The sequence below is a fragment of the Lycorma delicatula genome, chromosome 4, assembly GCF_047948215.1.
Source record: "Lycorma delicatula isolate Av1 chromosome 4, ASM4794821v1, whole genome shotgun sequence".
Lineage (NCBI taxonomy): Eukaryota > Metazoa > Arthropoda > Insecta > Hemiptera > Fulgoridae > Lycorma > Lycorma delicatula.
This window is the reverse complement of record NC_134458.1, coordinates 92,117,135-92,132,171: the sequence shown is the minus strand read 5'-3', so window position 1 is coordinate 92,132,171 and position 15,037 is coordinate 92,117,135. Positions and strand designations below refer to the sequence as shown.

The following is a 15,037-nucleotide window of genomic DNA, read 5'->3' as shown; positions in this document are numbered from 1 at the left end:
CACTCGCTAAAAAATAAGATGATTTGGATAATTCATTTTTTTTAAATTACTGTTTTTTCACAAGGTAATTTCAGACGAGTGAAAGATCGCAATTAAATTTGTTAGTTCGTTCATTTCCTCAGCGAACATGTGGTGGGAATTTCTTTAAAGGAAAGGTAATAATTGAATAGCGAAGTAGTGGGGGTTTGAAGCGTGTAGTCGACTACTGGTCATTCGTTCCTTGTTTCAAGTACGAGTAGTTTCGCTGTGGTTTCAACGAATTCATCGAAGAAAATGGGAAGATGGCAAGCAGTTTTACTGCTGGGTATAATACATGCCCATTGTATTCGTGCACAAATACCGAATTATTATCGAGGTAACATTACGTTATCTTTTTTTGTTTTTTAATATTAATTACATTAAATATATTAATTTTTTTTTTCAGTGCCTTCTTTAGAAGTAGATATCACACTAATTTAGAATTAAAATAAATAAATAATAAACTTAAAAAAAATAATTTCGTAAAATAAATAATTAAGACGTAAATCTAAATAATTTTTTGTATAATATAATAAAAATTAAATATTACAAAAACGGGATTAATAATACCAGTCAGAGAAAAATGAATAGATAACTACACTTATTAAAAATATATCTATACAAAAACAATTATTTAGATGTAATTCACGCACTCAGCTATGAGGAAAACATCTATCTTCAATATCAGATACTGTGTAATAAATTTAATTAGTTAATTATTTTCATTCAATTAGATAAATACACGCGTGCGCGCGCTCACACACACACACACACACACACACACACACACACACACACACACACACACACACACACAAACAAAGATATATATATATATATATATATATATATACAACGTTGATAACAAATATGTATTTTATCACAATTTCACTTTGTCATACACTACATATTATAGCAGGATAAAAGATCATGTGCTAATTTAAGAAGAATTTTAGGAAACCGACTGGCCACTGTTTCCTGATTTTAAAATCAGGTAGTCTCGAGTTCGATTCCCAGCAAAGTCTGGCAATTTTTTTTCCTATAATTTCACCGATTTCCTCTACTTAATAACAATACGAGTAAAAACATTTCGAAGATAGTAATAATGAAATTAAAAAGAAAGAAATAAAGATAAAAACCAATTTAATCTGTGTTAAATTCAATAAAAAACTTACGGCTGCACTCAAATGGTAAATCATTGTAATCACCATTACTATCCTGTAAAAGTGATGGTAACACTGGTAATAATGTAGCGTTGTAACAATGGTAACATATGGTGATTGTTGGTAACAAAAAAAAAACTATTTAAACAAAATGTATTCAAAATAAAATTTTGAATAATTATAATTATATAATAAATTAAAATTATAGTTTTTTATAATTATATTTTAATTTATCCTCGTAAAAAATGAAAAAAGATTTACAAAAGTTATGAAAAATTTAATATCGTTTTTATTTATTTCACGCTTGTTTGCATCAGTTTTATATGAAGAACAGATATGTTAAAAGAGCTTACTTTGAATAATATTAAAATAAAAACGGTTCGAATAATACAGGTTTTCATAAATGAGTAATGGTTATTGGCATCTGAAGGAAAATTCCCCATCTATCGAAGAATAGAAAGAAGGAAGATTGTATTTCCCTTATCGGCATCATTGAGGTTTTTCTATTCCCTGGAAGCAGAACTTTTTTTGAATAAGAACCGTTGATAAATCACTAAGTTTTTAAATTTGTATTATTTGAAGAGGGTTGAGATGGGATGTGGGAACTAACGAAGGTCTTTAAAATGGCTTTTTACGCGATTTTAGAAAAAAACCTTTTTTTATTAAGAACAGGTCAAATATTGAAATTATTTTCAGTTGAAGATGGGTTAGTGAACAAGAAGAACCAAATTCTAAGACAAAATAAAGGGGTAACTAACTATGTGACAGACTATTTGTCCAAAGTGTAACTAAGTGACAAACTATTTGTCACTTATGGGTAGTATGATTTAGGAAAAGAAGGGTTTAAATATCGCAGTTATTTTCACTTTTCCAAGTTATGCAACGGCGTTCGAGAAAGTAACGAGAATCTGCACCCTTATCAAACGAAAAGAATTTCCCTATTTCTGATCTTGAAGAAGGTTAGGAATTTCATTATTTAATTATTATTACAATTTAATTAATTATTATCACAGTGAGATGGCAAATGGAATGAAATCGGAGGATTGAGCTCAGGTGACATTAACATTTACTATATAAACTGTATTTTTCAGGAAGAAGTAGACTTTTAAACAGCGAAATAGCTTTTTAAATTGGTTCAATAGTCTCTGAGATTAGTTTGTAAAACAAAATTCTATGTAACAGAGGTTGATAACAGATAACAATCGTCTTCTATGTAATAGAGACAGTTATGTACAGCGCACTACTAACAACATTTTGATTACAATTTTAAATTTTGTCAAAAGCATCACATTAAAATATTCATTAATATAACAACGGCATATTTATTTCTTATATTTCTATTCAAACGATTACCAGTAGAAACATGATTACCAGTAGAATAGAAACGATTACCTCAAACAAGAGGGACGTTCCCCGTACTATATAATCAGCTTCGTTGTCTTACTTCTATTCCTACTACAAAAACGATCTGAAATTCTATCGATGTCTTTCCTAACCTTTCTTTGTTTTTACCCTAAATAAAATATTTTTCCTACCTTATGTCCTTAATCTAAAAATGTTTATTTGCCCCTCTAGCTTTCTTACTATCTATATTTTGCTGCCATCAAGCATCTAATTTCTTACAAATACTTTTTGCAATATCTTACCAATTCATAAAAATCTACATCTGATAATCATCAGATCTCTTACCGACATGAAATCTCACCCAGCCACTGTTAGTCAAATTTTGATATTTAGACATTTTAGTTAAATGTCTGGGATGCACGTATTACGTTTTATTATCACGGAGTAGAGGTTGAGGTTTAGCTGACATACGCTACAATCCGAGGGTGGGCTTTTTCTACACACACAGGATAGAAGTGGACTACAGTCGCCTCCATCAAACCGCACAAATAACATGAGTGCAATAAAGCAGAGGTCTTCTAATCCTTTACCCGGATAGCAAAGGTCTCCTAATCCTTTACCCAGATTCAATGGACCTCTAACAACAACCTCACCGTAAACAACCGGGAAGGAAAGGAAAAAAAAAAGGAAAGAAGTAGATGGTGAAAAGGGACGATCTACCTAAAGAGGGATTGCGAACCGATTAACCTCATTTGACAGTGTGCCTCGGACTCCCTCCGTGCAATGGATGTTTATTCCGCTCATAACTCCTCGAAAGATTGGGTTATCTTTATCTTTTTCGGGATGAGAGCAGTACATTACTGATAAAAAAGTTTCCTCTGGGTATAAAAGAGCCACCTAAGACTCAGACTTCTTTGAGGAGAAACCTCGTCCATCCTCTACGACAAGAAACAAAGTTTTCTTGTCGTAGTATTCGTCCGAATAACATAAAACCGTTCAGCCAAATCGCTACTGGAAGGCCAGAATACATGGCGACTACAGTTTAGTAAATTATGAAAACGTACAAAGAATGAGATTTCGAAAACTGTCAGGAATAAAAAGGATAGAGTTAACAATCTTTTGATGGAAATATAAAAAAAATATTGCATAGAAGATCCCTAGCGAATATAATAGTCTTCTGTTATTTTGCATTTCGAAGCGATGGAAAAAATAAGAATGTTAAAATTATAAATTGAAATAAAATAGCTAATGTCAGCAAAGCTAGACAAACTTAATATGGAGGACAGCTACGGAAAGGATCATTCATTTTAGAGCAGGAAGGGAAACTCAGGAATATATATAACTTGTAATGTTTATAAAAATAAATTATGAAAGTCCCATTTAAATTACGTCTATGTCAGAAGCTTACATTTTTATTTTAGATAAACGCTTGGAAGCACATCAACAGCAACGTCTGTGGTAAACCTATCCTGTGACAAGTATCAACTAAATTCTCTTTTTTTTTGGTTTTGAGCATCTTCATTTACTTCATCGTCTTTTCTTTCTCCTTTAAATTCGGTTATCATCCTTGCTCTTCCATTTTTCCTCCATAATTCTTAAATGTTGACAATCCTTATGAATTATACCGCTTGCTTAACAAAGATTTTTTCTTTTTCCTTATCGATATCCTTTCCGCATCAAAATCTTTCCATTAGTTATTTTTATCTTCCATTTCACATTTTAATTAACCAGATTTCATAGATTTTTCAATTATTTCTCTTCCTTTTCTCTAATTTTCCGAACAAATTCGTAAAAAAAAATGTCTTTTAAGTAAGTAATAAGACCGCCAGATAAATTACTAACCTGCAATTTATCGGAAAAGATTTTCCGTTAAAATAATTCTATTTATACGTTGTTATTTACGCAGGATTGAAAAATAAACACAATTTTATTTTTAGTTTGTAACATAGGCTTTGAAAAGGATTACAATTTTACAATTATAATCCACAACAAAGCACATACATATAAAAAAATTATACAGTACAGATAAATAAATAAATAAAATATAACGACGAAATGTAAATAATCTGTGAAAAAATTATTAGTTAAAAGTAAATATATACTTTTTTTAACGATGATACTTTAGAAGATAACAGAACCTTTAAAGTCATTTATTATAATAAAAATTGTTTTGACTAATGTTAAAAAAAACAGATAAAACAAATATGAGTGCGCAAACATTACACTCGCTACAATTATTAGTGTAATATAACAAACCTTTAACTTGTATTTTGTTACGTTTAAGTATTTAACTGTACTACATAATAGATTCATAATATTTACGGAAATTACATTCCAGCTAATTAATTTAAATTAAAACTCATTAATAATGATATGATTCTGTAAAATAACCGATTTTTTAAAATTACATTTCTTTTAAGAAATAACGTATTATACAACTTTGCCTAACTTTTACTCTGTTAATCTTTTTGAGTTGAATAACACAAACGTATCCTTTACGTTAAACGAGAAATTTCCAGCGCAAGATCCATCTGGCCGACTCTCTGTAATTTGCAAAAATTTTATTAAAATCTATATTATTTTGAAATATTTATATAATATAAAAAATTAAACGAATATTTTTCGTATCGGTTGATGCAAATAAAACGATTCAAGTTATTTTAAAGTTTAAAGTACTGAAAATATACATCTTTGAATGGCTACTTGTATTACCCACAGATTTGAATGAAATTTGGTGTGGAGAACAGAAAAAAGTCATCAAAAAATATACTACATAATATCATACCTTTATAAGTCGAATTCAAACAAAACCTTTCATAATAAGAGCCCAATAATCAATATTTTAGAAAGTTTATCTAACATTGAAACAATTATGGTTTTTCTGTAATTATTAATTATAGCCGGGCTGTAATCCGTTTTGATTTAAGCTTTTTTTGATCGATTTCATGCACATATTAATGTGTAATGTTTTAATAATGAAGGTTATGCCGATTTACCGTACCGCTACGATAATATGTAGACTCATCTAAAACAAAGCAAGGGGACACCTTTAAAAATTGGACGATCTCATAACCTACCGCAGTTGCGAAGCGGTAGCACCTTGGATTTTATCCGAAAGGTTTATGTCCGCGGTTATGCTTATGCTTGGCATTCATATACGCTACAAATATTTAATTTTAATTTCTCAAATACACACGAGCGAACGCGCAGGCGTGCACACACACACACAAAGAGACACAAGTCTCGAGTTAATGTAGTGAATTAATATTCTAAAAAAAAAAAATAATAATACTTGATGACTTGAAAAAAAATTCTATTCTTCGATGATCTCCAAGAAGGAAGTGGAAGACGTGATTTTAGTAGAATTGATTTTGTTTCTTTTTATAATTTTCTGCACTGTAGAAAAAATCTTTTTTTTGGGCGAAAAACGTTTTTACGTTATCGTCGCCCGGAAAACAGAAATATAAAAACAAAATATAATATCTAATAAAAAACAAAAATTAGAATATAATAAAAACTTAACTAGAATATTAAAAACAAGATTAAAACATTTGTGTATACTATTACGTCTAGGTTTATTTTGGACAGGATGGAGAAACACTTGCTGAAAGACGATAGGTGGTATTGATTATTTCTTGTATATGGTAAGATCAAAAATAGAATTTATCAGGTTGATTCTCCACGGAGGATATCCACAGGGATACGTTGGAAAAATAGAAGGTATGTCATCGTTTAAAAGGTGTAGTAACTGCCGGGTACGAACACCCGTAGGTGCAGTATAACGTGGATGGTTTTCATACCTTTGTAAATTAGGATTCACAAGAACTGAGGTAAGAGCCGGGTGATTCGGTTGCCCTTAAAGACAAGCAAAGTAAGATGCTAGAAGTTAGTCACGTCTAGTGATGGTTCACCGCACTCAACAAGTATGCTAGTGACAGGGCTTGATCTAAAAGCACCTGTAGCAAGACGAAGAAAAGGATTATGTACAGCATCTAACATTTTCTGCGCGGTATGAAGCGCTGAAGAGTAGCCGACACAACCATAATCTAAAAGGGAACGAACTAAGGAATAATAAAATGACAACATTCATGACCTACCGGCTCCCCAGTTGGTGTTGCTAAGAACTCGCAGCATAGAACAGTTACGCAGTTATAGCAGTATAGCAGTTTAGAATATTTCGTTTTTAATTGTTTGATATGATTAACCCACGTAAGACGGCTGTCAAAAAATAAACCTAAAAACTTAATATCATGACAGATAGCAATTAGCTCTTCGTTTAGTAAGATTTGTGGTGTAAAAGGGTCCCGCAGGCGAGAAAAGATTACACATTTTGTTTTCTCATGTGAAAATGTGAAGCTGACAACCTTAGTCCAAGCTTCAAGGCAAGCTATAGTGTTTTGTAGTAGTCTTTCTGCTGTGGCTGTTGAACGGGACGTAGTATGCATAGCAAAATCATCAGCAAATAAAGAACATGAAACAGGTGGCTGCAAACATTCAGTAATACTGTTGATGGCTGTATCAAACAATGTGGCACTTAATACACTTCCTTGAGGCACTCCATTCTCCAAGGTGACGCTACTCGATAAAGAATCTCCAACACGAACACGGAAAGTTCGGTCATTTAAGAAACCTCGAATAAATGCAAGCATATTGTTCTTGACTCCCCATTCTTTAAGGGTGTTTAGAATACCACGTCACTAGGCGAGTCGTACGCCTTCTTGATATTAAAGAAGATAGCAACAAGGCGCTGGCGGAGTAAGGAAGAATTTTGAATACCTGCTTCCAGTGATTCTAAATGGTCAATGGAAGAACGTCCTTGATGGAAACCGCACTGTTTAGATATAAAAGGCCATGTCTCTCTAAGTACTATGTAAGTCTGCGGTTCACATTCTCTACATCACTTATCATAAAACGCTTGTCAAAGTGATAAGGCGGTAGCTTGACGGCCTGCTTTGTCTTTACCAGGTTTAAGTATTGGTATGAGAATGGCTTCTGACCCGACCGACGGAAAGACTTGTGAGGAGAATAAACCATTATAAATACAGAATAGGTGTTGTGGCGCCCAGTTAGGAAGGTATGAGAGCATACGGAGACGCATGTTGTCAGCTCCAGGGGATGTGTCACGTGAGTTTTTAAGTGCGTGTGACAACTCGTTGAATGAAAATGGAGCGTTCAATTCACCGATCGAATCACCAAGTTTAACGATAATATTTCCATCTGTAATTTGTACCTCTGAAATTCATTACTGTATGATGAGGTGAGGGACACAGAACGAAAACAATCTGCCAAGTTACTTGCCACTGCAGAAGGCGATGTAAGAAGTGTCCTTCATGAATGAATCCGAGAATGGATTGTTTCGGTGATCCGCAAGTTGCACGGATCTTTTTCCACACAGTAGACGTGGGAGTAGTGCGTGAGATAGTGTCACGTATTTCCTCCATGACTTCCTCCTATCGTCTAAGAATACCCGACGACATACCGGTCTAGCCTTACGGTAAAAATCTAGATGTTTACTTGTAGACCTGCGGTTAAATATGCGCAGCCCCTGCCGTCGATTGCTAATAGCGTTTTGGCAATCATCATTCCACCAAGGAACGGAAGGACGTCTTGGGTTTTCCGATGTTTGCGGGATATATCTATAAGCATTCTCAAGTATCAGGGACATAAAAGAGGTAAGTTCATCAAGGGCGTCTGCACCATCGTCATACTGTGAGAAGGCTTTATGGTAACCGTTCCTACCTGCCTTTTCAACAATCCATCTCTGTGGCCTTTTATTCACCTTGCGATCGACACCATAAGCAATAACAATTGGCCTGTGATCATTGCTGTGAAGGTCGTCACAAGCAGATCAATTAAGACGAAGGATTAAATTCGGTGAGCATAAGGAGAGGTCGATGTTGGAGAGTGTACCAGATGATGAGGATGGATGTGTATGACTCATCATTCAGTAGACAAAGTTCCAAGTCTTGCCTCGGTCTGTTTATCATATTTCCTCCAGAGAAGCAGAAAGATGAGTCCCAGGAAATATGGTGGGCATAAAGTCTCCTACTATTAACGTCGGCGATGGGATTTTCGTGAGGAGATTTGACATTTCTAGAGCATGGAACTCAGAGTTCGGTGAGAGATACAAATTGCAGATACGTAATTTAAAGGGAACTGAGATTTTTACAGCAACAGCAGGAATGAAGATAGCTAGTGGTATCCTTATAGCTGACACCTCGTTTCGCATGAAGATACCAACACCACTATTCTCTCTACTGTCTACAAGACAGTCGTATCTCTCACAGATATAGCCTCTGAGTTTTACCGCATCTTGTTATAATAGATGCGTTTCTTGGAAATACATTAAGGTTCATGTGCGCGCATCAACACTCTAACAACTTCAATGCAGGATCGAAGACCTCTAACGTTCCACTGAATAATACTCATAAATAAAGGTAGATAATACAAAGATACAGATAAATATATGAAAAAATTAGTTTTAGGTAATCTGGTTTTTCTTTTTCGAATTTCTTGTTTAAGAAACTCCGATATCCCGGGGTCGGGCGGTTCCTCTACCATATCCTCGAGGGGGAGATTTTGAAAAATGGGAAGTTGCAGACGACATCCCAGGGGAAGTAGTTGTGTGAGCTCCCTTAACAGGGAGCTTATTTGGTGGCTTACCACCAGATGTATTCACTCCTGTCTGCAAAAGTAAAACTTTAGGGACAGGAACTTTCAGAGAGATCCCACTAGTGTTAGTTTCACTAGCTGTAAATACCGACTTCTTATTCATCTTCGTTAACTCAGATATAGTTGCAGTAAGTGAAGCAGCGACCATAATTTGGTGATAATGAAATGTAGATTGGGGTTTAAAAACCTGAAGAAAAGTTGTCAAATGAATCGGTGGAATTTAGAGAAGCTTGAGGAAGAGGCGGTAAAGAAGATTTTCGAGGAGGACATCGCAAGAGGTCTGAGTAAAAAAGGTAAGGTAGAAAATGTAGAAGAAGAATGGGAGAATGTTAAAAAGGAAATTCTTAAATCAGCAGAAGCAAACTTAGGCGGAATAAAGAGAACCGGTAGAAAACCTTGGGTTTCAGACGATATATTGCAGCTGATGGATGAACGTAGAAAATATAAGAATGCTAATGATGAAGAAAGTAAAAGGAACTATCGGCAATTAAGAAATGCTATAAATGGGAAGTGCAAACTGGCGAAAGAAGAGTGGATTAAAGAAAAGTGTTCAGAAGTGGAAAGAGAAATGAACATTGGTAAAATAGACGGAGCATACAGGAAAGTTAAGGAAAATTTTGGGGTACATAAATTAAAATCTAATAATGTGTTAAACAAAGATGGTACACCAATATATAATACGAAAGGTAAAGTCGATAGATGGGTGGAATATATTGAAGAGTTATACGGAGGAAATGAATTAGAAAATGGTGTTATAGAGGAAGAAGAGGAAGTTGAGGATGAAATGGGAGAAACAATACTGAGATCTGAATTTAAGAGAGCATTAAAAGATTTAAATGGCAGAAAGGCTCCTGGAATAGACGGAATACCTGTAGAATTACTGCGCAGTGCAGGTGAGGAAGCGATTGATAGATTATACAAACTGGTGTGTAATATTTATGAAAAAGGGGAATTTCCGTCAGACTTCAAAAAAAGTGTTATAGTTATGATACCAAAGAAAGCAGGGGCAGATAAATGTGAAGAATATAGAACAATTAGTTTAACTAGTCATGCATCAAAAATCTTAACTAGAATTTTATACAGAAGAATTGAGAGGAGAGTGGAAGAAGTGTTAGGAGAAGACCAATTTGGTTTCAGGAAAAGTATAGGGACAAGGGAAGCAATTTTAGGCCTCAGATTAATAGTAGAAGGAAGATTAAAGAAAAACAAACCAACATACTTGGCGTTTATAGACCTAGAAAAGACTTTCGATAACGTAGATTGGAATAAAATGTTCACCATTTTAAAAAAATTAGGGTTCAAATACAGAGATAGAAGAACAATTGCTAACATGTACAGGAACCAAACAGCAACAATAACAATTGAAGAACATAAGAAAGAAGCCCTAATAAGAAAGGGAGTCCGACAAGGATGTTCCCTATCTCCGTTACTTTTTAATCTTTACATGGAACTAGCAGTTAATGATGTTAAAGAACAATTTAGATTCGGAGTAACAGTACAAGGTGAAAAGATAAAGATGCTACGATTTGCTGATGATATAGTTATTCTAGCCGAGAGTAAAAAGGAATTAGAAGAAACAATGAACGGCATAGATGAAGTCCTACGCAAGAACTATCGCATGAAAATAAACAAGAACAAAACAAAAGTAATGAAATGTAGTAGAAATAACAAAGATGGACCACTGAATGTGAAAATAGGAGGAGAAAAGATTATGGAGGTAGAAGAATTTTGTTATTTGGGAAGTAAAATTACTAAAGATGGACGAAGCAGGAGCGATATAAAATGCCGAATAGCACAAGCTAAACGAGCCTTCAGTAAGAAATATAATTTGTTTACATCAAAAATTAATTTAAATCTCAGGAAAAGATTTTTGAAAGTGTATGTTTGGAGTGTCGCTTTATATGGAAGTGAAACTTGGACAATCGGAGTATCTGAGAAGAAAAGATTAGAAGCTTTTGAAATGTGGTGCTATAGGAGAATGTTAAAAATCAGATGGGTGGATAAAGTGACAAATGAAGAGGTATTGCGGTAAATAGATGAAGAAAGAAGCATTTGGAAAAATATAGTTAAAAGAAGAGACAGACTTATAGGCCACATACTAAGGCATCCTGGAATAGTCGCTTTAATATTGGAAGGACAGGTAGAAGGGAAAAATTGTGTAGGCAGGCCACGTTTGGAGTATGTAAAACAAATTGTTGGGGATGTAGGATGTAGAGGGTATACTGAAATGAAACGACTAGCACTAGATAGGGAATCTTGGAGAGCTGCATCAAACCAGTCAAATGACTGAAGACAAAAAAAAAAAAAAAAAGTGAAGCAACCTGATCAGATAATATCTGAACAAACTTTTTCAGCTCACTGCAGAATCCGTACTGTTGGTTGCCTTCATTTACAACAGCTTTACTTGATGTCGCGGCAGCGAAAGAGACATCCGGTTCAACCAGGTTTCGAGAGCTAAGTGTCTTTTTATATTCTCTTCGGGCTGCTGGAAAGAAAGCTTTTGCTCGGTACAGATTTTTAGGATTGCCTTCTCTTCTTTAAAACTTGGGCAATCTCGAGATCGAGCTGAATGTGTTTCCGCACAGTTAGCACAGCTTCCTTCTTCCTGGCAGTTAGTGTCGTTGTGACCTTCTTTGGCACATCGAGCGTAAATTACAGTTTTTGATTAAGATATTGTGGTAAGGCCATATCCTTGACATTGGAAATATCATCGTGGGTTGGAGATTGAAAGGTCATATCCGAACCGACAGGTAACTCACTTTAATCTTCTCTGGTGGTACCGGTAGATTAGATGTTAATATAAGGGAAGGTGTAGGTTCTTTCTCTCCGTTGCGTCGTTTCGTTATTCGTTTCATCTCCGCAACTTCCTGGTTACGAAGCTCATCAACTATTTCAGTTATATCCATTTCCAGAAGGTCGCGGCAAAAAATTACTCCCTGGCTGGTTTTTAGTGTCTTGTGGCCTACCGCACTTATGTTTATGCCGCCCATATTGTTGAGACTTAACAGAGAGCGACTCTACTCATCAGAAACGTTTATATCAGAAACGTTCCGTCTCATAATTTTCTGATGTTTTTCGGAGAACAACTTGAACTTGTTACAACTTTGTCAATCAGGAAAGGCGAGATCTTTTGGAGGGAGCCACCTTCCTGATTATTCCAAAGAACAACAAAACGAATATTTTTATATTTCAGATCTGATGCTTTACAATTTAATGTACTCTCTTCTTCAGAACTACTATCCTCGTCACATAAAGCTGACCGAGACCTTTTCACTAGACAAAAATTAGTGGTTTTTTCAGATGGATCATCAACCATCATAGAATTTATTTGTGGACTTGAAATTTTGGTCCCACGAGTGCCGGCGATGACGGACCACTCCAGCAGAGCGCACGCGTACTGGAGCTAGAGCAAAATACACTGGGTTCGCCCAGGTGCCCAGAGGATATCGTCAAGACTCACTACGTAGAGCCATTCTCTCATCGGCACGATAGTTTCCACCTTCGGTTACAGTTGCGTTTCGCAAGATGTCGCAACACCACCGAGTGTAAATGTAAGAAAAACAGTGTAGGATGTTGTTGTGTAGTTGTGTAAGGGTATATGTTTTAATTTGTACAGTGTTCTTGGTGTAGTGTGTGTGTTTAGTATAAAGTGTTCTGCAGCTTTGGGTGTAGTCGGAAGAAAAGCTGCAGAGACTAGAGCCATGGAGAAGCCAACCCCCAAACTCTTAAAGAGTAAGACTCCCCTTTCGGGGGGGAGGGTTAGAAAATACCTGCACAGAGATTTTCTGCACAGTACATAGGCATCAGAAAATTTTTATAACGAGTCTGCTTTACCTATAAATCATAGTAAAGAAGCACTATAATACTTTCGTTTTTTTAACATCGTCAGACTTTTTTTTTGGAAACAGCAAAGTTTTCAGCTTTGCAATTAATGGTTTTTTTTTATGTAAGATCAAACTCGGATAGGTAATTGTTAAATGTCATTGCCGCTGAAAGAATTTCAAATGCCATAGCACAGATACAACGCTTTAATTTTTTTCGATTGTGTAGCTTATATATCTTAACGATAACTTTATGCAAATTATAAGACAAATTATACGTTATTATTCTTTATTTCAATTTTTGTTGTTTTATGTAACAGCTGTTAAGAAAACTTGCTGAATATTGATTTATATAATAAAAAATCATACTATTACATCACGATAAAAACAATTGGATTCATATAATTAAAATGTTTTTAGAACAGGAATTTTATGTTTTAAATAGTCATTTTGTTTATATCTAACATAAAATGTTACTATTTAACGATTCAGTATTTGTTACTTATTTGAGGAAAATTTCACCCGAATCGGTCTGTAATTAATACATTTATTACGATTGAAGACATAAATCTATTTGCGGAAAACATTTTGCATGGAAGATTTCCGTTGTCTTGTAAACTAAAGGATTTCACAATTTAATAGTAATTTACAAGTGATAACAATAGTATTTTCTTAGATTTTTTTGAAACAGATAAAAAAATAAGGAAATCCAATTACAAAAATTCTATTTGTTCTTTTAATAAATAACCCTATGTTCATTATTCGCGTAAACATTTGCTACCGGAACATTACATAAATAATGATTACAGACAGGAAGGAAAAACTGGTTTCTGCTCTCTGAAATACGTAAAATAGTGATGGCACGTAGTTTCGAATCGCAGTAACCTTTTTAAAAATGCTCCATCTGTCAAACAAACCGAATTATCAATTACTGATGGGAAATTTATAAAAAATAATAAATTTATAAAAATTTATTTACATCTAAGACTAAAAAAAGAGTCGAGGCATAACTATATTACTGTCACTATTTTAAAGTAAGTCACTGTTAAATATATTTATTGTCATAAAAAGAGCTTATTAAGAAAAACTACACATTGTTAAACACTTAAAAATTTTAGTTTTCTTTTCAAAATTTTATTTAAACCGTTCAACAAAAATTTGTTATTTGAAGGCTGTTACCCAGTGCATCGAGAAATATGAAATCGCGAAATGCGGTTTATGAAAGATAAACAGACTACCCATAATAAAAATTTCGCTGATAAGTTGATGTTAATTTCACTGTAGTCATCACATTGTATAAAATTATATCGTAAGTTTCGGTCAGCGCCCGAATCTACTTACTTGATTTCTTTTGCAGAGATGTTACTATTAATGAAAAACTATATTTATGTTTACTGTATTAATACACAATGCGAGTAACAGTTATTAAAAAGCTTAGATTTCGTAATCAGAGCAACTAATTGAATATCTCCTAATTTTTAAGATGAAAAGTAAACGGAGTACACAATTTGGATGTAGAGTACTTATATTTAAAAAAAAAAAAACTAAGGTAGATTTCACTTATTATTCTGATCTTCACCCATAATGAAAATAATAATAATGCCCAGGATGAATCCAGCCAAGCATCCATGCAGTTGGATCTGCGCGCGCATACGTGAGGGGGGGGGGGGCAGCGCGGTGCTTAGACATTGTCTAACTACCATTGTAAGAAATACATGGAGTAATGAATGGAGAAGGTTAAATGCGAAATTAAATGCAATTAAAACTTCTCCAAGAGCGACGTGAAGCTGACTCGCCGAGAACAAGTGGCGGTGACCAGACTCAGAATCGGTCTCACACACGAATAACAAATTTATATTTCTTAAACGGCGAAGAAAGACCGATGTGCGCTGTTTGTAATAAACAGCTTACAGTCAAGCATCTACTGAAAGAATGTACGATATATGAGGACCTCAGAAAGAGGTACGATCTAACAAATAATATTACTGCTGATTTGGAAAACGGAAAAGAAGAAAAGAT

The 15,037-nt window shown here is 34.4% G+C and overlaps 1 protein-coding gene across 2 annotated transcripts in view; it reads left to right on the top strand.

Annotated features, from left to right (window-relative positions):
• Positions 1-205: 205 nt before the first annotated feature.
• Positions 206-15,037, top strand: part of LOC142323645 (uncharacterized) — a 109,956-nt gene continuing 95,124 nt past the window's right edge. For both annotated transcript variants that reach the window (XM_075363651.1, XM_075363650.1), the window contains exon 1: positions 206-355. In XM_075363651.1, the coding sequence (XP_075219766.1) occupies positions 274-355 (82 nt within the window). In that variant the 5' untranslated portion in view covers positions 206-273. The remainder of the gene's footprint in view (positions 356-15,037) is intronic.